The sequence below is a fragment of the Megascapheus bottae genome, chromosome 13 (assembly GCF_031878675.1).
Source record: "Megascapheus bottae isolate mThoBot1 chromosome 13, mThoBot2.hap1, whole genome shotgun sequence".
Classification (NCBI taxonomy): domain Eukaryota; kingdom Metazoa; phylum Chordata; class Mammalia; order Rodentia; family Geomyidae; genus Megascapheus; species Megascapheus bottae.
The window spans coordinates 57,672,134-57,696,454 of record NC_143521.1 but is presented as its reverse complement, the minus strand read 5'-3'; the positions used below and the strand labels follow the sequence as shown (position 1 = coordinate 57,696,454).

Below are 24,321 nucleotides of genomic sequence, written 5' to 3'. Positions count from 1 at the left end.
TGGAGGAGGCAGGGGAGGAGCCCCTGCTCTCAAGTGCTTTTGGGGGGTCTGGCCTGGTGTTCAATGTCGCTTTCACGGGGTGGGGGGGGGAAGGTGGGCGATGGGAGAAAAACGGCATGCAAATTCCTAGGGTGGCCTGACGAGTGGTGAGCCGGGCGTCCGTCCCCGCGCCTGGATCGGCCACGGCGCGTGCGCACGGCACAGCTCACGCGGCCGACAGGAAGGGGAAGAAGAAGAAGTTGAAGGCAAACTTGAGGGCGCCGTGCACCGTGCTGCGCCAGTCCCGCTCAATCTTCACGTGCCGCTTGGCGGGCGACAGCTGCGCCAGGCAGTTGAGGCAGCTGATGGCCTTCAGCTCGAAGACGGGCCACTTGCTGCCCAGGCGGCCCTCGAGGATGGTGCTGAACTCGATGAGGCTGCCGTGGCGCAGGCCCAGCAGCACGTCCTTGAACTCGCTGCTGGCCCGCAGCACGATGTCCTTGGTGATGTCGTCCTCCTCGGGCCCGCGGCTGCCGAACGGCATGCCCACCGTGATCTCAAACTTGTAGCGGTCGAACTTCTTGATGTGGCAGGGGTGCTTGGCCAGCTCGCGCAGGCGGCAGAGCTCCTGCTCGGCCGTGGCCGCGGGGCCGGCGCCGCACGCCGGGTAGGCCTCGCCGTACAGGCAGCGCATCCAGTCGCCCACGAAGAACGGCAGCATGTTGATGGCCGACTCGGCGCTGTTGTCGATGTCCGTCACGCGGACGTACTTGAAGCGGCCCGTCCATGTGACCCGGTGGCCCTCCAGGTGGCTGCACAGGATCTGGGTGCGGGCCATGTTGGTCTCTTTCCAGGCCCGCGGGCCGCACAGGAAGCTGTACTGCGGCCAGCTGAGCGTGGAGTTGTACACCTTCATGCCCTCCGAGCGGTACACGTAGAACCAGCAGAACAGCACGATGGCCGACAGCCACACCAGGATGAGCTTGACCATGGAGCTGCGCGACAGCGACCTGGCCAGCTCCACCACCGACAGGCTGGCTCTGCTCCCCCAGCGCAGCAGCAGGGGCACGCCGCACAGGGCCACCGTCGCCAGGATCTTGGGAAGGTCCAGGGACACGAGCCAGCGGGCAAACTGCACCACGCTCATGAGCGCCAGGCCGGCCACCAGGACGGGCAGCGCGAAGAGGAAGAGGAGGTAGCCGATGGAGGCGCGGACCAGGCCCAGGCTAGTGGACTCCAGCAGGATGACCACGGACAGCTCGCACCACATGAAGCAGACCAGGTAGGGCACGAGGTAGCAGTAGGTGCCCTTGAAACCCCTCAGCTGCGCCATGCGGAAGAAGAGGTAGAGCAGGTAGACGTAGAGGAGGCAGGGCACGCTGACGTTCAGGACCAGGAAGTGGCCGACGGGCACGGTGAAGAAGGTCTGGCCGAGCGCCTTCAGGAAGTGCCAGTCCACGGGCACGTCGGGCAGGAGGGAGAGCAGCCCGGCGGCCACCTCGGTGACCAGGGCCCTCCTGGTATAGGGCTCGGCGCAGCTGCTCAGGCTCATGTAGCTGGTGACGGTGAAGAAGATGGCAACCACCGCCAGCTCCGAGCAGGGGATGCAGTCCTTGCTGGCCACGGGGAAGGAGAAGATGACGAAGACCACGGACAGCAGGAAGTGGGCGTAGGGCTCCAGGTGGTTCCAGCCGAAGTTCACCTCCGCCTGCTCCACGTCCAGGTTGGGCTCAAAGCGCAGCAGCAGCTCGGTGAGCGAGCGGAAGTTCTCCCAGGCCTTGCTGTCCTGGAAGACCTTGAGCGTGCAGATGACCATGGACACGAAGGACAGGTAGAAGACGACCAGGGGGATGAAGAAGGCAAAGAAGTCCACCGTCAGGTTGCTGATGATGAAGAAGAAGACCAGGGCGTTGATGTGGTGGGTGGGCACGATGGTGGACAGCCAGTGCATGCCCGCCTTGGAGGCCAGGTCGATCAGGTACTCCTTAATCTCCATGATGGCGTGCAAGGGGTACTTCATCACCTGCGGGGCACAGACACTGAAGCCGGCCCCCCACCCCTCCTGACACATCCTCCCTCCCACCTGCCCCCCACAAAGCTGTGCTGGCTCCACCCACGGTGACAGGGACAGTTTCCGCCTGTGCACACCCACAGCTGCTGCTTGCATTGGCCCGCCCACCAACAAGTGAATGTGCAGACTAACCAATGAACGGAGGACAGCCCCCTCCCCCAAGCTAGCTCCTGGGGGGGCCTCCAACTCCCCACAGGGACACTGCGCCGTCCCTGACACTTCCAGACAGCAGCTGGGCACCGAAAATGAACCCAGCCCAGGTTTTCTCTGAAGCAGCCCCTTTGCGAGGAGGGCTTAGCAATAGCAAATATCACTAGCAAATATCAACAGCTCAGACGGTGCCCTCGGCCCACAGTACCCACTGTCCCTGCACATGACCAGCCTGGACAGCCCAGAGTTGAGGCCTGCGCGAACCCAAGGGATGGGCACAGAAGGAACCGCAATCCTGCCTCATCTACCACAGCCCCCTCGGTTCCCGCATGACTCCAGAGGCAGGGAGCCTGTAAAGCACAGCGAAGCTTCTCGAGCTGCGACAGCCGTGTCCAGCCCATGGATGTTTGCTAGGGCCTTTGAGTTGGGGACGTCTGCCCAGGTGTGAGGGTTCAGCATCTCGCTGGTCACTGAGCCTGCTCTGGCCTTTAACTGAGCAAAGCAGGGGCTGTTCAAACCAGAGGGACAGAGATGGAGAGCCAGGTAGGAGTTTTAGTCATGCATTACTTCCTGGGACTGGAGCTTGAACTCTGGGCTCTGCCATTTGAGCCAGGCCTCACTCCTTTGTGTTCACTCTGCTTTTCAGGTTCAGGTCTTATGCTAATGTGGCCTGGGCTGGCCTCCCACTTCAATCCTCCTTCTCTACCTCCTGAGTAGCTGGGAGCTCAAACATGCACCACTACCAAGTATAGACCTTGTAAGGATTCTAAAGCACTACTGAGTGAGGTTTTTTAATTTTGTTTTGTGCTCAGGGCTTGGGTGCTATCCCTGTGCTTTTGTACTTAAAGAGCTTTGGTACTCCTTCAGTGCCGCTTCTGCCTTTTTTTGGTTAATGGGAGAAAGGAGGTGTCCTGCACTTTGCTCAGGCTGGTCTTGAACTGCAGATGCTCAGGTCTCAGCCTCCTGAGGAGCTAGGACTATACACAAGAACCAGCCCCCAGCCCAGCTTCCTTCTCTCGGGCTGGGCATCCTGTCCTGCACATACTCGGTCCAACTCTGACTGGAGCGTCAACACAAGCCTCGAGCTCGGGCAGCCCATGCCGTGCCACTGCACTGCTCGACCTCCAGAGTGGACAGCCTCTTTCCTGTCCTCCGTGGCTGGAGCGGAGGGAGGGCCCTTAGGCTCCCTGGGGCCCACATTGGCTCGAAATCCCTAGAGTATGGCAGTCAAGCACTCTCGTGTAGGCCCCAACTCTCCTGTCCTGCTCAGCCTCCCCTCCTGATCTGATGACCCCACCACAGCCTTCCACCCACTTCCTTCCTGCAGCGCCCGTCACCACTGGCCCCGATTCTGACTCATTCACCCACTTGTATACCCACAACCACAGTCTCAGTCAGTGAAGAATTCCCAGAATGGAGGATGCTTACACAACTTGTGCCTGAAGGCCAGGGCCCCCGCTCACAGCCCTGCCCCTCAGCTGGGTATTCCCCCGGTCTAATGGGTTTCTGGAGACCCTGGCACCCCCAGACGGCAATATGGACACACCTAACCCAACCTCTTAGGCTGGGCTCGGCGATTCTATACGAGCCCCGCCACCTGGCCGAGCCCAAGGCGGGGTGAACGTCTGCTCCCCGCTCACTCCTGCCATTCAGGCCTACATGTGTCAGCACCCCAGGCCCCCAGGCCAGTGCCTGCCCTCGCTCGCCTCCACCCTCAGCTCTCCTGGTCCCCTGTCAGGCCACAGCTGGCCCACTGCAGCTGACAAGACCCCAGCATTACCTGAGGGAGGGTACCGAGGAGCTGGCACCTATCTTAGGCCACAGATACTCCAGGTGACAGGCATGTCCTGTCCTGGCCAGCACCCCCTGCTGTCCACAGGCCCTCCGTGCCCGCCTGCTGGCCGCTGCCCTAACCTCTGGGCCCAAATGCAAGGACGTCTTCCTCTGAGGACTCGGGGGACGGGAAGAACCACAGCCCCAGGACGTGTGTGGTGGTGAGGGGCCTCCCGCCAGGGCCCCGTGCGGAGGACGGGCCACTCACCTTCTGGCGCAGCGGCAGGTCCTCGGGGCTCCTGCCGGCCAGCTCGTCGTCCTCGTCCTCACCCTGGAGGAACAGGTTGGTGGGGATGACGCCGCTGGCGTACTTCTTGGTGATCTCCACAAAGTCGTCCAGTGCAATGTAGTTCTTGGCTAAAGCACAAGAACACGGTGCCAGGTAGAGCAGTCCATCTCCAGCATGGCACAGACGGAGGGGTGAGGAGGGCGCCTGGCAGCCAGGTGCATGGGTGTGGGTTCAGGAAGGACCCGTGCCCAGGTATGGCCAGGTAAGGACCAGCCAGGTAGGGTACAGCCTTGGTGACACACCTGGTATATCCCTCCAACCACTTTCGTCTCCTGCGCCCTCCAACCCTTGGTCCCTCTCACTCCAGGTCCCAGTGCCCAGATGTTGGCACCCAAAGGGTCTGCATCAGAAGTCTGTCCATACCCCAGGGACTCGGCAGGAGAGTCCAGGAGCCCACAGTGTGGTATGCTGATGGACAGGAAGGAGTAGACACCATGCCCGGGTGGGAAGGAACATGACAGGCAGCTGTACTCACACTCACTGCTGACCAAGCGCTCCAGCATCCGCCTCTGTCTCTGCAAGGATTTGGGGACGGGCCCGGGCGGCGCCCCTCCATCTGCAGGGGACAGTGGAGCCAGGGGCAGGGTCGCCCATCCCCCTCGGCCCGCCAAAGGCTGCTCCTGGTCTGCCCTAGGGCAGCTCAGGGACCATGCCCTGGGGAGCCACCTGAAACAGCCCCGGGTGGACACAGCCCACCCCACCTGGGGACACAGGCCCAGCTCTGAGGTCGTCACCTGCACCCCCACTGCCTGACATCATCTACTGACTCGAGCTTTTCATGAAGACGAGAGCCAAGCAGGGCACCGGCGGCCTGCACCTGTAATCCTAGCCTCAGAGGGCTGAGATCTAAGGACGGAAGTTCAAGCCCAGTCCGGGCAGGAAAGTCTGTAAGACTCTTTTTTAAAAAAAAAATTGCCAGTCGTGAGCCTGGGTGTTGTCCCTGAGCTCTTCAGCCGAAGACTACTGCCCTGTCCCCGGAGCCACGCGCCACGCTCCACTTCCTCTTCTGATGGTTGATTGGAGCTAAGAGTCTCACAGACTTTCGTGCCTGGGTTGGCTTTGAACCGTGATCCTCAGATCTCAGCCTCCTGAGTAGCTAGGATGACAGGCGTGGGCCACCACGCCCGGTTCTGTGAGATTTTTTATGTCCAATTAACTACCAAAACTTCAGCAGTGGAGCTGTGGCTCACATAGCAGAGTGCTACTAGCCTTGAGCAAAAAGAGGCTTAGCAACAGCACCTAGACCCTGAGTTCAAGGTCCAGGTGTGAAGTCAGCCAGCTTTCCTGGGGCAAGGCCGAGGCCCCGGTCCCTGCTCGTGTCCCAGGATCTGGTACCAGACAGGAGTGCAGCACCGGTTTAATGAACGAATTTGTACTGTCCACCTGCCCAAGTAAGCACAGAGGCCCGGTTCCCACAGGGAAGATGGGCCCCAAAGCAAGGCCCTGCCTGACAGGGCAGGCTCCCTCCTAGAAGGGCCTTGGTCAGGGTGGGTCTGAGTACCAGCGACTTACCTTGCTCGTTGACCTGGCCGACGTTCTCCAGCAGCTCAGACACGGCCACCTGCTTCTTCTTCTTGGGATTGAGCTTCCAGTACATGACCAGGGCGGCCTTGCGTACCGCCCGCTCCAGGTCCGTCTCAGAGGACAGCTGCTTCACCTCGGCCTCATTCTCGGAAGTAATGCCTGGGAAGCAGAGGGATGGGGCCAGGCTGCGTCCTGAGCCCAGCGCACTGCCAGGGCCCACACACTGCTTTCCAGGCCTTCCCGGACTCACCTTTCCTGTCCGCCAGGCACCGGCGAAGCAGCTTCACGGCCTCCCGCCGGCCCTGCTTGGCTGCCAGGAGGAGCCAGTCCACAGCGGTGCAGCTGTTGAGCTCCTCGTCTGTGTGGCTGGCTAGCTGCAGGTAGTGTTTTGCCACCTGCAAGACCGACACAGCCCTCCCTCTGGCTCCACACCCGACTCTGCTCCCTCCCTTTCCATCCTGGCCCCGCAGACTGCTGGGCATTTGCTCCTCCAGCCAACTGGATACCACAGCCCGCCTCTGGAAGGGTGCCTGGGTCCAGGCATGACCTCTCAAAACAGTCAAGGGACCCCAAAGGTCAGGGCTGGAGACCGCTGGGGAAGCGCTGCCCCAGGGACCATTTGTTTTGTTTTGTTTTGGTTTTAAAACCATTTTCTCTTGGAATGGGACCCTGATTATCAGCAGCATTTCTGCGTCCCGTGGGGAGTGCAGTTGAGGCAACAGAATGTGGAGCCTGAAGCATCTGTTCTCTGCCCGTTTGCAGCCCCCCTGCCCCTCCAGATGGACAAATCGTGGCGCATACACAGCTGACCTCCTGAAGCCTGACCTCGGCTAGGAGAGAGCTCCAGTGCTGCCTTCAGGAGAGAGACAGCTCCGGCTCCGCACCTGGGTTTCTCCCGCGTGGGGAGGTGTGGGGTGGAGTCTCTCAGGTATGGGGGGGTCATCTGCATGATCCACGTACAGCATGGCAAGATGGTAGGAAGTCACTGCTTGGGGTGTGGCCACGGACCCCCGGGAGTGACATGGCAGCCTCCCCACAGGGCGGCCCGGGTGGGGCTGTGGACACAACTCACGGCCTCCTACATCTGGGGTCCCCAAGAGTCACAAGAGACTGGCCTGTGGGATCCCCACTCCAGTGTGGTAAGCAGGTGCCCCTGGGGGGCTGAAGATGGAGGAGGGCACCGGGAGTCTGCCCATGACCAGGGGGTGAACATGGCTGCCGGGGGCTGGGGAGGAACTGGGGGCATGTGGAGACAGAGCCATCATGGGCGTGGGTACAGGGCAGGGCACGACCATGCTGGCCCCTGTGTGCAAGAAGCACCAACTGTCCTCTGAGGGCTGCGGACACAGCCAGTCGTGTGGCACTGGGCCGGGCCCTGCACCCCAACAGCCACTCCTCACCTCTATCTGTGCCCTGGGGTCACCAGCCTTGGCCTTCTCCAGGATGCTTTCAAACGGACTGTCCATGTCTCCCTTCCCAGGCCCTGGAAGAGCAAGCGGAATGCCACAGAGCCAGGCCCTTCACCTGTCATGGGGGGAGGGGTGGAGCCAGGCCCTTCACCTGTCATGAGGAGGGTGGCAGGTTCCAGCTGCAGGGTGAGTGCCAGGGCCCCGCCCACCACAGGGGGCATCCTGTGGCACCAGTGTGAGGTGGAGCGTTGGCTCCTAAACCAGGGCTGCCTCCGTCAGAGACGTCCTGTCAGGCCTCATGGCCCTCCAGGTGCAGGCCCCTGAAGGATGCCGCCCCACCTGGCAGGGCCCACCATCCCCTTCCACGGTCCAGGAATTCATGGCCACCCGTGGCTGCTGTGGCTCTCATCCCGGCGCCCCTGTGCCCAGCTCCGCAGGCCCGCTCTGCGGGCGCCCAGGCTGGAGCAGAACGATGTGGAGCGGCAGCAGTGGAGAGAAGATTCCACGCAGCACTCCCAGACACCGTGGCTGTCCACCAAGCCTGACTTGTCCTTAACTTCTGAAAGCCTGCCAAACACCCTCAGAACCCAGCTCTAAACACACAGTTGAGACATCTGATGTAACATCCTGTCTCCCACGCCTGGCCGCTGCCACCCCCGACTTCACCTCTCCCCTTCCCCCCCCCTCCCCCGGCCCCGGCTTCCAGCGTTTCCGGCCCTTGCATGACACCCATTCTGTGGGGCCTCATCAACACAAAGGGCACAGCACACCTGTCATCTGTGACCAGGATCAGGGGCCCGGACGGCATGCGAAGGGTGTCCCCTCCATCCCCGCTTCTGTGAGAAGGGGAAGGGACCCCGGGCAGGGATGAGAAACAGGGCAGCCACCAAGCATCAGAGATCTAAGTATTTCATGTACAGTGTCATAATGAAACCTATTACCTGGTAAGACTGATACATACTATTAATATAAAAAGATTCATTAAAGGCAGTAAGTATAGTGTCTCCAGAAAAAAAAAATAAATGAATAAAAGGCTTCCCTGCCAGCCTCCCTGGAGAAACCACATGAGGGGTGCTGGGACTGCCACCCCGCCCCCACACCGCACCCAGATTCAGAAGGCACAAAGCACGGGGCCCAGGACAGTGCCCGCCATGTCCTGGAACGCCTCTGAGAAAGGAACCTGAGAGTGGGCGCAGGGTCAGGGATCCCCTCTCAAGACTGGTTTTCAAACTACAGGTGTTCACCCAGGCGGGTTCTGAAGGCCATGAGTCAAGGTCATAAAGATCCAGAGGTTGGAGAGCCACGGGAGCAGAAGGCAGGTCAGCAGGGGATGCGTGGGCAGGCCTGGGACTGGGGAGGCGGGAAGCAGAGTCTGGTTTGGGGAATACAGGATGAATGTGGGGTGCACAGGAGGCCTGCCTGGCGGGAGGAGCCCATGGTCCCACCTGCACACAGGGGAAGGGGGCAGGGGAAAGATACTAAGCAAGGGTGCCCCACAGTTGACGACCAGGTACTGAGCTGCAGGGAGCCTCAGCCAGAGGACAGGGCACAGGGGAGCATGGCCAAGGCCTCAGGGCTTACCGGCTCCCTCTGCGGCTTCTCGACTTCTGGCACGAGGGCCACGGGGCATGGTGGGCGCAGAGGCTTCTCCAGTGCCTGGTCCAGACCTGGGGCCAGCCCGGGGAGCTTCAGCCCCCTCCTGTTCCAAGGAGGTGGTGGCATTGAGCCGGGCTCGGGCCTGCGGCTGCGGAGCCAGCAGAGGCTCAGCGGGGCTCAGAGGAGGCGTGCCGGAGGCCATCCTGCCTGCAAAAAAGCAGAAGGACAGGCTTCCTGAGCCCACCACCTCCAGCTTTCAGTATCTTAGTTACTGGAGCCAGCTCCAGTTATGGAAACTCGGTGACGCCACCTAGCTCCACACCACCCAGCGGCCCCAGCTCGGGTCCTGGTGTTACAGGCCAAGCCTCTCGACTCTGGGCTTTAGCATGCTCCTCTGAGAAACGGGGACAATGGTGACAGTGCTCTCAGGGAGGGCCGGGCAGGGCACTGGGCAGCGGCCTGACCCAGGGAACAGACGAGGGCCCACATCACGCACAGGTCACGGGAGCTCTGTGCAAAGGTGTCTCAATGTGCGATCTCATGGCCAGAGATGGCGCTGGACTCCACGAATGGTGTTCTCGTCATGATAGAAATGACAGGCACTGGTGGCTCACTGTGATCTCAGCTACACAGATGGCTGAGACCTGGGAGACAGGTGTGTGTCGGTGCGTGCACACATTCACAGAGAAACAGGCACAAAGAGGCCACAGGAAGGCCGGAGGCTGGAGTGCTGCAAAGCAGTGGATGCCAAGAGCTGATGATGGCACCAAAACAATGAAAACAGAGCCCCCCAAAATGTCCCCACCTGGTACACAACTTGACCTTGTCCTTCAGTTGGTCTGAACTGTGGGAATAAATTTTGTGTTATTTTTAACCATGTTTCCGGGGATTTCTTTTGGGAGCTTTAAGAAATGAATCTCCTGATAGAGTAATAGTTAAACCTATATGAGCAGGGGGAAAAGGAACAAGGGAAGCCAGGATTTCAAACCAGATCTGCCCAGCTGCAGGGCTCTACAGATCAGGAGAGAGACCACAGAACCTTACAAGCCAGCTACTAACACACACACAAAAGCAAACTGTGCACACGGCCGTGGGGTCAAGGAAGAGGCTTCTGGAACAGAAGAGAGCACGAGGTCCATGGCCCACAAAAACCACTAGGCAACCTGGAGCTATAGACCATGGAATAGAAATCCTGAACGGGCTTCCAGGGCCACCCCCCCTGAAACTATCAGACCCCCCAACACACTCTGAAATAGATGTTTCCTCAGATTCCCAGATGACTCTCCCCTAACTCCAGCACAGATGAGGAAACTGAGGCAGAGCAGGAGGGTGGGACACGAGGGGCTTCTAGCCCTAATCTCCTGGCCCTGGGCCTGCCTGCCAGCTGTGCCTAGTGTCCTCATCTGAAATGGGAACACCCCTCCATTGAGTGACTGAGAGCCAGAGGCCAGGGGCTGGCCCAGAGCCAGGCTGGGTGGCCTGGGGGGTCCTGGGTAGATATTTCCAGAGACCTTTGTCGGTGGGTAAGCTTGGAACAGACCCGGAGTATCCCATTTCGGCTTGCACCCCAGCCACAAAGGGTTTTGAAGATCAGATCTGTGTCCAAAGAAGAGTACAGATTTCCATCTGGACAATTCCTCCCGCAGGGAGGAGCTCTTGACGCAACTTCTGAACCCTTGTTTTAAAACATCGCCTTAAGGTTATTTAAAAACCAACCCATGGCCAAGCCTCGTCTATCTGCTTGGAAGATGCCTGGCTTCATGCCATCTCTAAGAGCAGGCTTCTGGAAAGAGCAAGGCAATTTCTGTGAACTTCACCATCGAACAGCATGTGTGCACTCAAGAGCATCAGGCTCCTAGACCAGGGGGCATCTGACCCAGGCAGCCCAAAGGCCAGAAGTAGGACGGAGGCGATCAGACCAGGAGCTCCAAGACCCAAGCAGACACGAAGATTCAGAGGCACCCATGCCAAGGTGGCATCGAGACCCAAGGGAGCCCCCAGGTCAAGAAGGCCACGTACCCAGGAGCCCTGCCTGGCGAGGGCAGAGAAAAGGCAGCCAGGTGGCTTGGTACTTGGTGCCCATGATATCAGTCCCTAGAACCACCTGAGATAGCAGGAAGGCCAGCCAGGCTTGCCTCCCCCGGAGCTCCACCGCTCCAGGATCAAATGCTCCCCTTCACTGGCGGCAGGCAGCCACTCTAAGGCTTCAGGCTGGTGCCTGCTACCGGGAGCCAGAGCTCTGCCCTCATCTGTCCTACACCTTCCCACTCGTCTACCCCCTCAGGCAGGGCATGGCATCCTGTTGTTCAACGTCAGCCCTCACCCCATTTCACAGACCAGGAAACAGGTCCGGAAAGACAGGAGACCTCCTCAGCTTGGGGTGTCAGGGCTGAAGTTCAAATCCACACCTAGGATAAAAACCCCAGATCCTTCACTCCCCAAGCAGGCTGTCCTTCAGGCATCAGGCACCGGCTGCAGCGTGTTTGTTGTCCCCCTCCCAGACCACCTCATTCCAGAGCTTGACATCTGAGTCAAAGGTCCGCCTGGCCTTTGCAGGCCTCTCCCAGAAGCCTCTGCTGAGGTCCCAGGGCCTCTGTCATCAGCACTCTCTCTGCTGGAGTGGTAGGAGGGACGGCCCCGGGATGGCCAGCAGGTGCAGACTACCTAACTACCCTGCCTCAATTTCCCCATCTGTACAAGGTGGGTAGGAAGGAAGAGGAAGCAATCTGAAGTTAGGTATTAAACCGTAGGTGATTACTCCTATTCAGGTGGAAATCACCTTCTAAAGGTAAAGTGCTAGAAAACACAGGCTGGCTGTTGGGCTAAGGTTTACGCATGTCACATCGCAGTGGAAGCAAAAATCTCTGGCCACTGAGACTGGTGACTGCACAAGGATTCATTTTCGGGCCTCCAGAGGGCCAGCCAAGCCTAGTTTGGATCAAAGAGTTTGTCATTCATTCCAAAACAAACAAATGGTTCCCGGCCCTGGTTGGGCCCTGGGCTGACAAAGATCAGGAAAGAATGCATAGAGCTTGGGCTGGGCCGGCTGGCTCCTCCTCCTCCGCTCGGTGATGCTGAACCCAGAAGGCAGGGCTGCACTCCAGGGCCTACTGTGAGGGTTCCACGCACGCAGGTAGAAGCTGGGAGGGCCTGACCCTGGGAGAGCACACCAGCCTGGGGGTGGTACAGCCGGCGACCTTAAGCCTGGGCACCCAGACTTCACAACAACAGCCTGGTCATGCTGGCTTTGCCCCCAGGCCCACAATGGCCACAGTGGTGACCTAGAACCCGCCATTGTGTAAGAGCCCAAAACAGAGAGTGACTGGCATTCTTTCCTTATGACCATCAAGGCATATTTTTATCCTATCAGAACACAAATGCCAGCACCAAGGACTGGGCTGAGACACTGCCCCTCCCCTCCTCCAGAAAGCCACCAGACCAGACCAGATCTCGCTTCTGAGACAGGGAGCAGCTTGACCATGCGGGGCTTCTGCTCAGATGCTCCAACCCTGCTCAGCAACCCCAGAGGGCAGCCCCACCTCAAAGTCCGTCCTGGATATCTGTTCCTCTCCACCTCTAGGATCCCCACATGGGACACTCAGGGCTCACACACGGAGGTGTCCTTCCTGGTGGCACTCTGCTGCCCGGAGAGGACTGCCAGAGGAGGAAATCCCCAGGCCTCCACAGGGTGCCACCTGACCCGGCTTTTCAGGGTGAGCTTGTAGAGGAAGGCTTCCAACACACCGCTGACTGGGACGTAAAGCAAAGCATAGTCTGTTTAAGATGAAAACAAAACTGATCTGCAGCAAAGGCTAGAAGAAAATAACTTCCTAAAGTGTTAAGGCTTGCCATCTTTGGGCAAGGACATGGGTGGCTTTAGTATATTCTTTTTTGAAAATATATCCTTAATTTTCTGTAATGAATATGTTTGGGGGAAGACATTGTTACTCGTGTGTGTGTGTGTGTGTGTGTGGTGTGAATGGTGTGGTGGTGGGGCTTGGACTCAGGGCCTGGGCACTGTTCTTGAGCTTCTTTGCCCCTTGAGCCACAGCTCCACTCTTAGCATTTTTGGCTGTTAATTGGAGGATAGACTCATAGACTTTCCTGCCTCGGCTGGCTTTGAACTATGATCTTCAGAACTCAGCCTCCTGAACTCATCTAGGACTGAGCCCTAGAGAACTGAGCTCCATAGGACCCCAGTCTGGGGTGCCTGGCCTCTGGCACAGGGCTATGCCTCAAGACAAGGACATAAAGCCCTTGGTGGCTCCCAGGTGCCTATTTTTGCCCAGAGTATTAAGGGCTAAACCAAGGAACATTCCAGCTTGCCAATGTGTCATGTCCAGAGATATAAAGCAGGGGCTGGACTGAGAATGGCCTGGGCTTCCATCATAGACAGCTTTAGAGTCTCGGCCCTGGCACCATCAGCAAGCACGGATGGTCAGCCTGTCTGTGCCAGGACCTATCTGACCCAAAGAGGCTGTTCCAGGGCCAGCCTTTAAGCAGCTCAGTCTAGACAGGAGGGCCAGCACCTCAGCAGATAAACCACGGAGGCAGTGCAGCCCTTGGGGATGCTGGAACATAAGGGGTCCTTACTCAGACACTAGAAGGCCTCACTGAGCCTCAGGACAAGCAGGGGTGGGGTGGGGGAAGAAGATCTGGGCTCCCTGCCCAGAAGAAGCAGCACAGGACAGCAGGGAGCCAGTGATGGGCCCAGCTGGGATGTGACTGCTGGGTGGGCACAAGAGGCAGAGAAGAGGCCCAGTGAGAGCAGAGAAGGTCACCAGAGCCTGAATGAATGCTAGGTTAGGAGATGGACTGAGCCCCACAGGCCAGACAGAGTAGTTTCAAAGCCATCCGAGGGCTAAGTGAGCCTCGTGGCTCAGCAGTAGAGCACCTGACTAACAAGTATAAGTCCCTGAATTTAAACCCCAGGATCTAAAAAAAGAACCATCAGAGTTGTTGGAATCAGGATCAGACTTGGTCTAGGGGAGACACAAGATGGGGGTGGGGAGGGGCCAGGACCAGGGCAGGCATCAGAGCAGGTGGGGAGAGCAGAGGTCACAGACGGGGGCTGGCTGGGGGCTGCAGCTCATTTCCTGAGTGGATGGGTGGGGTGCCCACTGTCACTCTTAATGTCACTGTTTGGGTATCTGGCACACTGTAGGCATTGCTGGAGGCCAAAACTATGCTGGGGCCCCAGTCCCAAGAGCTTGCCAGCTTGGCCTGGCAAGGACGGGGAGATCAGAGCTGGGGGCCCTCTGCACTCTTTCACAGGGGAAAGGTGAGGAACAAAAGGAGCCTGTCCCCAGATCCCTGGCCAGAGGGGCTCCGAGAGCCCTAGTCCCAGGAGACAGAGGTAAACAGGTGACATGCAGCCCATGCTGGGGCTGTCGTGAGCCTGGGTGGTGAGCACCCAGGGTACCAGGGTACAGTTCTGGGTGCATGAAGGGAAAAATCCCTTTCGGTCAGGAAAGCTCTGGGCCGACTGCCAGGGATCATCGTGCAAGGGGAGAGGCCGTGGCGGCTGGGTGTGGAGCAGAGATCTCACAACTGCAGAGTTCCAGCACCACCCCCACCCCCCACACAAACCCACCAGGCCTCGATCCTCCCCATCAGATGGGGCCTGTAACTCCTACCCTCCGTGGCTACTGAGAGGGGTGAAGAAGGGATTGAAGAGCCCCAAGAACTTGGAATGTGTGCTCCTGGGAATTCCATGACTTCAGCTACCGAACATGGGGTGAGCGCCGGCTTCATCACACCCAGAGTTGACCCAGAGGGCCGGGTTAAGGCTGCAGAATGCTTCCAGCTACCAGATCAGAGATGCCACCCCCCATGACCCATACCAGAGCTGGTCACAGAGGGCCAGGGGCTGGGCATGAGCAGGAGCCCTCGGGGGGGGCTGCACTGACCACTGGGGTCCTCGGTGCTGGCCTCTCAGGCCCGCGAGCCCCACCTGGGGCCAGCCAGGCGCCTTCCGGAGCTGCGGACGGCGCAGGGCCCCGCGGGCCGGCTGCGGTTCGGGCATGGCGGGGCAGTCGGCGCAGCGGGCAGGGAGCTGGGACGGGCCCCGGGGTCCGGGGACGGGGCGTCTCGCGCTGCCCCGGCCCCCGGATCGCCGGGCCCGGGCCGGCGGGGCTTGCCTGGGGTCTGGCGGGCGGGACCCGCGGAGGCGCCCGGGCTGGAGACCTCGCTCCCGGGTTAGACGCCGCCCGTTCCGGGAAGGGCTCGCCGCGGGACTCCCGCCGCTCCCACTCCGGGAACTTACAGAGGACGTGGGGCCCGGTCACTTCTGTAAGTGCGTAAGGGGAAACTGAGGCCCCGGCGGGAGGCGCCCTGCGCCCTCCGGATCCCGCCCCGGCCCCAGCGCTGTCCCGGGGCCACACGCGAGGGGCCCCGGCCCGGAGGCACTCACCGGCCTGGAGGGCTCCGGGCGCCGCGGTGGGATCCAGGCCCGCCGCACAGTCGCTGGGGAGCGGCCGGGAGAGCGGCGGCCGGCCGGGCGGGCGGAGCGCGCTGCGGGGCCTCGGCGAGCGCGGCCCTGGGCGCCGGGGGGCGGGGCGGGCCGGGGGCGGGGCCTCGGGGCGTCCTCCACTCGCAGTGGACGCGGATCCGGCTGGGCTCGAGGAGCGGCTAGCGCACCTGCCAATCATAGAGTGTCCCGGCCAATGGAGATGCGCCCCGCCTGCGGAGGCGGGCTCTTCCCCCAGTGTACCTGGGACCGGGGCGCAGGCGGGCCCGGCACCCAAGGCGAAAGTTTCCGAGCGGACTCGGCTCAGAGTCCTGCCGGGCTCCGCCCACTGGGTGTCCCAGGGCTGAGCCAGGCCTCGGTGCCCGGTGCACAACAGGTGTTGGGGTCCTTGGGCCCGACCCTCGGCCGAGGATCGGCTTTCAGATTGATTAAATGTGCATCTTAGGACATAGTCTATTAAACAGGCAGCCCGGCCCGACGCCGCCAGGCGCGGGGGCTCCCCGGGACAGACAGCAGCCGGGACGCACGGAGGTGTCTGCCAGCACCCCAGGCTCTCCAGGACGATCCCAGCTCCGCGGGAGGCCGAGGTCTCAGGATCTCTGCTCAAAGCCGGCGCAGGCGGGGAGGTGCAGGAGTCTCATCTCCAGTTAATCACCAAAAAGCCACAAGTGGATCTGTGGCTCAAGGAGGGGAGCACTAACCTTGAGCCAAAAAAGCTCAGGGACAGCCCCAGGACTAGTACACAATTAACTAATTCTAAAACTATGTGCATTCAAGACCAGTTTTACATGCAAATCAAATGCAACATAGCTTGCTTTCCATGGGAGTCACTTAGGAGTACTGAAGACTCCCTTCTTCCATTCTTCCAGGTTACAGACAATAAATTCTTCAGTGTCAGAAATAAGACTCACAGAGTTACAGAAGATTTTTGTCAAGGCAATTTACTTTTGTACCAAAAGCTACAAGATGGTAACTCTACCCCAGAGCTAGGCAGACACACCTGGCAAGGCCATCTGCTAGGTTTCTATCCCAGTCCAAATTACCCCCTCCTCCTTGCCAAGGAGTTACCAGGCTCACGTTCTGTGTATGATTACGAAGATGAGAAAGGGGGTGGTTCTTTAATTCCACCCAAAGGCTGACTTTTTTCCCCCCTCTTCACCACTGGCTGGGAGCTGGCCTAGGAACAGGGCAGCTGGCAGAGCTGGAGGAGGTGGTGAGGTCAGTGGAAAGCTTCCACTCAAAAGGGCTCATAATTCCTTCTCATTCTGTTGACAAAGGCTTCTCTTTCTAACATAGCTGGCTGGTCACAAGCAGCACACCTGGTAATTGCAGTTTATTCTTTTAACTCCTTTGACACAGATTCATATTCCTAACCTGGACACCTGGTCACAAACAGCACAGTGCAGAAGCAAATATTCCCTGTGTCTTTGGAGCTGGGGTCTGTCCACTGAACACACTCCCTTTGGGACTCAGTTTCATGGGTCACTTCATCTGAAGATCCATCTGCATCCATAGCCCCCCACCTTCACGAGTAGCAATGTAAGGTTCCCAGGGGACAGAGGGAAGGAAGGGAAAGAGGGAGGGGGAGAGGGAGGGAAGGAGGGAGGGAGGGAGGGGCTTTGCCCATGTTGTTTTGGGACTTCTTATGGGGATTTTTCATTTTGCCTCTAAGAACCCAAGAATGCAGGTGTCATTGGGCTCATGTTGGATGAGAAAAGAAATCTCTCAGACTGTGGCTGCTTGCACTTTAGAGTCTGTGTATATTGAAGACAGGGTTTCCACAATTCCCTAGGAGTGCACAGTGTGCGGTGACTTTTCCTTACAGCGGAATCCTGGGGGGTGGGTGTCTGGATGCCGATGGCTTTTCTAGTCCAGTCCATAGATTTTTACCAAAACTCTCTCCGAGTTGTTCATATGCACTGCTGAGGATTTCTTTTCTTTCTCTTCTTCAGTACTGAGGCTTGAACTCGAGGACTCATGCTTGCTTGGTAGGCACTCTACCACTTGAGCCACGCGTCCAGTCATGTTTCTAACTCTTTCCCAGTATGGAAAATGAAAAATGGACCCTGCAATTATAAGCATCCTTCCTGTGGTAACTGAAGGTCTTAATGCATTTTCTGTGGCTATGACGAAATGCACAAGACTGTTGGTGATCACTAGGGGAAAGAAGACTTGTTCTAAAGGTGGACACGGCCCAGGTCAGGCGACTGCATCTGGTGAGGTGGACTCTGGTCCTCACGGGACAGAGAAGTGGAACGGTCCACACACGGGGATGGCAGGAAGGACAAGCACACAGCGCTGGACTCGCCTGCTCAGCAGGTGATAACCCAGTCATGCGCCCCTCCTCACAACAGATACCAGGGCTTACGTTGGAGTCAACACATTTCTCATTTCTTGGTGGAAATATTGCAGATGCTTTCCTCCAGCGTTGTGGAAAGTTCACGATCCCGGCCACAGCCGCCCCACCAGCACCCTTCCTTCCCATCTCGCTCCAGCAGTGTCCCTGAAAACCAGCAACTCTGTCCACCCATCCCTCAGACATGGCCGAGAGAGGAGGAAACCACAGCACTGCAGAGACTGGCTTTTGGGTTTCTTAATCTGCAGAAGCCGTCACTTCCCCTTTGTCTCTTGGAAGCTTGGAGGCTCTTCCAAAACCAATTTCATTTCATTTTCAACAGAATCGGCCTCCCTTCCAGAGCTGAGGGCTAGGGCCCTCCTGAATGGCTCTGAAAGTCCACCTTTGCCAGTGGTTGAAAACAGAATGGGCCGAGAGCCCATTGTAGTGGAAGAGTGCTTGCCTAGCATAGAGGAAGACCCAGGTTCGATTCCTTGGTACCACATACATAGAAAAAGCCGGAAGTGTTGCTGTGGCTCAAATGGTAGAGCTTTAGCCTTGAGAAAACCCAAAGGCAGTGCTTAGATCCTGTGTTCAAGCCCTAGGACTGGCAAAAAAATTAATAATTAATTAATTTTTAAAAAAGAGAGAGAGGGTGCCTGCAGTCACTGGCCCAGATTTTGTCATCTCTCCATTTTTGTTGTTGTTGTTACCAGTACTAGGATTTGAACTCAGGTCCTTACAATGCCTCTTAGCTTAACCACGCAAGGCTGGCGCTCCACCACATGAGCCACAGCTCTGCTCGTGGCTTCTTGGTAGTTAATAGGAAATAAGAGTCTCACCAGCTTTCCTGCCTGGGCCGACTTCCAGCCTTGCTCCTCAGATCTCAGCCTCGGAGGCAGCTAGGATTACAGGTGCCAGGCACCGGCTGGCCCAGCCTCAGTCTTCGTTATCGTCCACTAGAACAGTCCAAAACATGCATGGCTTTGTTTTCTGCCCTTTACTGGGGGTGGCACTGCCATCCAGGAATTCACCACTGCCTGGTCTTTCCAGCACCCACACACAATCTCAGAGGCGGAGACCCTTCACACAGCTCCACAGGGCCTGGACAAGCAGAAGGGGGGCAGATGGATGGAGCATTCTGTACAGGTCCAAGGGGACAGAATTCAACCAAACTGCTTAAGGAGCCCTTGTCAGAATGCAGTCAGAACATTCTCCACAGAGCTGAAGATCGTCAAGAAAAAAAAAATTCTGATAAAGGCAAATTAATAACTAGAAAAATAACAGTCAATGAAATATAGCATGGAGGAAAAGCACGAAAATAATCAGAAAAAGGGGAGAGATTTGAAGGCGGATTCCAGGAGGATCTCATGTCATAGACAGGAGCCCCAAGCCAGCTGGAGAGGCAGAGATTAAAGCAATGCAAAGCAATGCCCCTGGGCCGTGGTACCCAGTCAATTGCAAACCCCAAGGCTACAGAAAAAGTCTTGCCCGAATTTTGGAAACAAACAGAAAGAAAAGAAAAACAAAAGTGAAAGCCAAACCAAGAAAGAGATCTGGAGGGGCCTCAGATTCCCGGGGATTTGGGGCATGAAGTCCAGACGCTGGGCTTCTGTGACCCAAGGTCCTACCCTTGGCTAGGCAAAGGACCTTTGGGGGTTAGAGAAAAGAAAGGGACTAGCCAACAGGGGTAGATGGAGAGAAAAGGCAGCTGTGCTGCCTATCAGAAGAGAAACAGCTCTGCAATTTCCCTTCAACCACGGCGCTGATCACTGGAGAAAACAGGCTGCCTGCTCAGAAAGCGATGGTGACCAGTGGTGAAATAGTGAGAGCATTGGTGATTTGGAACTGTACGTGGAGATTCTCAAATGATGCGGGAAAATCTATCAGCTCCAAATGAAAAACAAAAATCTGGACCTTGTGAATTGCCTGTGGCAAGTGAGGGGGTCTGATAGGCTGGGGGAGGGGGATGGAGGGAAGGAGGGAGAGAGGGAAGAGAACAGAGAAGATGGAAGCTGGGCAGAGCTAGAGGACACCACGGTACTAACCACACAGTCTGATACAAGGACATAGAGACTGACATGAAATAAATACAGTATCTGGGGAGGGGAAGCTAGAAGCCGAATTCTAGTTAGTGCTATTTACTAGAAATGTTGCCAAGCGGAAATCTGAAATGGACTCTGAAACTGGTGCCAGTGGCTCAGCTTGTAATCCCAGCTATTCAGGAGGCTGAGATCTGAGAACCAAAGAAAGATTTAAAGCCAGCTGGGGTAGAGAAGTCACTAAGACTTTTTATTTCCCATTACCCACCAAACAGCTGGTGGCGGAGCTGTGGCTCAAGTGGTAGAACACCGTTCTTGAGCACAGAAGCTCAGAGACCATACCCAGGCCCTGAGTTCAAGCCCCACAACTGGTATGAAAATTAAAACAATATAGACATTTGAAATCTGGAATTAAAAAGAAGAATGGCCAGTTACTGTTGGATTAGGGAGCCTGGAGGTCAGAAATGTCTCACAGGAGGGAAAGGGCATTGTGTATTGACCAAGGCCTGTCCACAAAGACCGAATCCGCAGTAAGCCGCCATGCCCAGAAGCCCAGCGGCAGAGCACCAGGCCTGCTGTCTAATGCTGTCTCCCCTGGCAGGGCCAGCTGTATGCTCCTCCTTGCCCCTGAATGAATGAATGAACGAATGTACTGCCCTCGGCGGGAACCTCTTACAAGCTCCTTCTCACCTGCAGGACAGAGTCCGGGATTCCTGATGTGCCATCCAGACTCTCCCACCTCCCACTTCCCACCCCGACTTCCTCGCGGGGTGTTACAGTCTACAATCACATCCAGCCCCACTTTGATTTATTGACAACTTTTGGTGCCTCTGTGTGTGTGTGTGTGTGTGTGTGTGTGTGTGTGTGTGTACTGGAACTTGATCTCAGGGCCTCATACTCTTGCTTGGCCTTTTTGCTCAACGCCGGCACTCTACCACTTGAGCCACAGCTCCATTTCTGGCTTTTTCCTGGTGAACTGGAAATAAAGAGTCTCACAGACTTTCTTTCCCAGGGTAGCTTGGACTTAGATCCTCAGATCTCAGCCTCATGAGTAGCTAGCGTGACCTCAGATAGACCTCTTGCTAGTTCCCGGCACTGAGCAACACAGCAAACTTAGAGAGAAGGGAAGAGCCTGGGCGGGTCCCCAGACATGTTGGGGGCTTTCAGACCATCTCCTTACTGGCCAAACAGTGCCCCAAACACAACCCGAAGATATCAGGTCCAAATTCCTGGAACCAGTGAATGGACCTCACATTCAGGAAAAGAATAAATGCATCAAAAGGCTTTCACAGGTGTGATTAGGATCTTATCTCAATCTTAGCCTGGGTTATCCACGTGGACCTACGTGAATCCCTCACAACGGAGCAGCCAAGGGAGATCTAAGCACAGCTAGGGGAGTGGATATGAAGACAGGGCAAAGAGATACAAGTCAATGATGCAGCCCTTGGAGTGGCTTGGCCGTACATAAGCCAGGGCATGCCAGCCCACTGGGGAAGCAGGAAGAGACAGCTTCTCCTTGGTCCAGGCTCCCTGACTGCCTTCAGACTGCAGCCTCCAGCTCCACGATGGACTAAATCTCTGTCACTGGAAGTGACCTCACTGGAAGTGGGGTACTGGCTCAGTGCTCCAGCATCCACTGGAAACTCACCAATACTGTGGTGGATCCAGTCCAGGTCCCATGGACGAGCTTGGGCACTGCAGAGGTCCCAGCCCTTGGCAAGGGCATCTTTGAGAGGAGAAAACAGTGCCAATGGCTTGGATTTAAACATACATACGTCAAAAGCAAAGACTCAAGGGATCAAAGCCTTGGTCCCAGTCCCAGCACAGCAAGCAACACCAAGCATGGGTCAAGTGGAGTGTCCCCCAGACTGTGTGCCCATCAGGGCACCCAAATGGCCTGTGACTGGAATTTAGCATCTTCAGCCTCTTCTTTGGGCTGAGGAAGTAAGAACAACACGGGGGGGGGGGCTGAGTCACATGGGAGGGGGGGAAAGGGCACCAGTGGCATCCTGCAGCTGAGCCAGGGACCCCTGAACCGTGACTGCCTCACCAGCCATCCACAGAATCACATGCTATCCACCATGCCAGCTCCAAAACCAACCCCCTGGGTGCAGACTGGACGAACAGGGCCCGCTGCTGACCCTGACCTCACCACCAGCACCGGGGAGCTTTCAGGGCAGCAGGGTAGCTGCCACCGAGTTGAGCCATCAGACTCCTTCCTCTTATGGGAGCTGAGGCACCCTGGGGTGGCAGAGGCCCCAGGCCCTGAGCCTCCACTCCCTGCCCCACCCCGCAGCAGCTCCTTCTCTTTTCCACCTGACTTGGCCCACTCTGCCCATCTCTCTTGGGCAATACACAGGGTGGGTGATCGGGCGGCTCACATGACTCTGTGTTGCCAGGGCTGTGTGCGTCACCGGCCCACGCCTGCCCACCGCCCCACAGCCCCCACGCACAGGCAGGCGCATTGTCTCCAGGAGCTCGGAGCTTCTGCCTGCCACGGAGTCGTGATTTACTCAGCTCTGAAGGCAGAGACTGGCAGTCACTTAGCACCTGGTGTGTTGGGGAGTCTCACATGGGAAAAAGGAAGGGGTAAGGCCCCCTCTCCAGTGTGGGGAGACTGCTTGCACGCAGGCAGCCCAGGCAGGGCTGGGAAGGGGGATGTCACACCAGGAAAGCACGTGGCATGCCTTGGTGACAGCAGTGCAGGTCCCAGGCCTTATCACTAGGGAAAGACACAGCAAAGAGCTGTGGCCCCACAAGCTATCCACCTCTGTCCCCTGCTCTACACCCACCTGTGACACCCAGCCCATCAGCAGGGCCAGGAGGGCATCTTAGACACCACTGTGTACCACACATGGTCCTGGACCCCAGGGCCATGGATGGAAGGCTCTGAGCACAGCCCTCCTTTGTCCCCGGGTACCTTAGGGGCTCTGATTGTTCCAGAAGCTGGAAGCAGCAGCCACTGCAGCTGGGGGGAGGGGCTGATGGGGGGGGCAAAGTTGTCTGCAGATTTCTGGCAGTGGTGTGGACATGGCAGTGGTGGCAGCTAGAGAAGGCTTCTGGAGGAGGTGCTAACTGTCCTGGTCTCCTTCCCCCTTCCCTTCCTCTCTCTTCCTTCTGTCCATCCCTCCCTGTCTGTCTCCCTCCCTCCCTTCCTTCTATACTGGGGCTTGAACCCAGGAACCCAGGACCTAGAGCTCAAGGTCTGTGCTTTCCCGATTGAGTCATACCTCTATTTCTAGCTCCTCCCCCCCCCGGGTTAATTGGATACCAGTCTCTAATTTGTCTTCTCAGGTTGGCTCTGAGCCACCATCCTTAGATCTCAGCCTCCCGAGTAGCCACAATTTGTGGTGAGCCACTGGCATCTGGTTACCGTCCTCACTTTGAAAAGCAGTTTTATTCAGTTCACAACAAACCTAAGCAGAAAGTATAAGAAGCTGCCACAGTGCCTCCCCAGCCCCCACACTAACACCCTGCACTCAGCGGGGCTCTGGGTACCATCTATGAACCACCCCAAATGTCCACTGTCTACTTGGGCCCATTCTTGGCGCAAGTGCACAGGGGCTCAGACGGCTCCAGGGAAGATGGTGGCATTGACCGCACACGTGCTTTGACGCCCATCACTTCAACCCCTCCCACCATCTTCACAAAGCCCCAGGAAGGACGGGTGGGAGAGAGAACATCGGGCTCAATACGGAAAAAGAAACCCAAACGACAGAACAAAGTCTCGGGCGGCATAGCACTTAGGAGATGTCAGAGAGCTGGAAATTATCCAATTTTCAAGTACCTTGCGACTTTGAGGGCCCCCACAGAGTTTGCAGCCACTGTCACAACCCCACGCATGTGTGGGGAAGAAAGAGACAGCGATGAAGACAGAGGGGAGGGAGGGAGGAGACGCAGTGAGCACACAGGCTTTGAAGCTCCTGAGGGCCACGTGGGCAGTTCAACAAAGGAGACGTTGCTCTGGACAATTTGTAGAGATGGAAATTACCCACAATGCTTGCTGTTATCCTCCACCCTTCTTTCCTTGGGGTTTCTATGCAGTGGGAGCTGACCCACTCGGGGTGACCTGCCTTCCACCACACCCTGGGAAGGATAGAAAGAGAAAGGAAGGTGGACGTCTCCCACAGTCTTCTGTCCAGCATCGCCCCCTCCAGTGACCTCATCTCCAAAGACCCCCATTTCCTAACAAGCCACGTTCTGAGGTTCCACGATGAGTTTGGGGGAACATGATCCAGCCCAGTGTACCCACCCTTTCTAGATGAACACGCATGTCCGGGGCAGGATGGGGGGAGGAGGGGCGAGGATGAGGGGAGCAGGCCCAGGGAGCACGGGGTTACCTCAGAAGGTGAATCAGAGAATCAGAGGCCCAGTGGGATCGCTGCAGCCTTGGCTAGCCTGGCACAGAGGCTGAGAAATGGCAATCCCTGCCACCGCTTCAGCAGGGGGTGGCTGGGGTCACAGAGTCTCATGGGCAGCAGAGCTGGCCGTAACCCCTGGCCAGGAAGGGGCTCATGACTCACCATGGAATCTGAGGGCGTTCCTACCTTGTGACGGCTTCACTTATTACACGACAGAGCGGCCGCAGCCCACACTCTCCAGGGCTGGGCGCCCTCCGTCTAGC

General features: G+C 57.6%; 1 protein-coding gene across 2 annotated transcripts; it reads right to left on the bottom strand.

Moving 5' to 3' along the window:
• On the bottom strand, positions 1-24,321 carry Wfs1 (wolframin ER transmembrane glycoprotein). 2 transcript variants are annotated; one of them, XM_090343851.1, is made up of 8 exons: positions 24,245-24,321; positions 8,837-9,058; positions 7,247-7,329; positions 6,097-6,241; positions 5,835-6,005; positions 4,798-4,878; positions 4,242-4,390; positions 1-2,002 (listed from the first exon to the last, which is right to left on the bottom strand). In XM_090343851.1, the coding sequence occupies exons 2-8, from the start codon at positions 9,051-9,053 to the stop codon at positions 206-208; spliced, it is 2,643 nt and encodes an 880-aa protein (XP_090199977.1). In that variant the 5' UTR covers positions 9,054-9,058; positions 24,245-24,321; the 3' UTR covers positions 1-205. The 2 variants fall into 2 exon arrangements, with proteins under 2 accessions (XP_090199977.1, XP_090199976.1); XM_090343850.1 differs by lacking the exon at positions 24,245-24,321 and adding an exon at positions 15,264-15,347.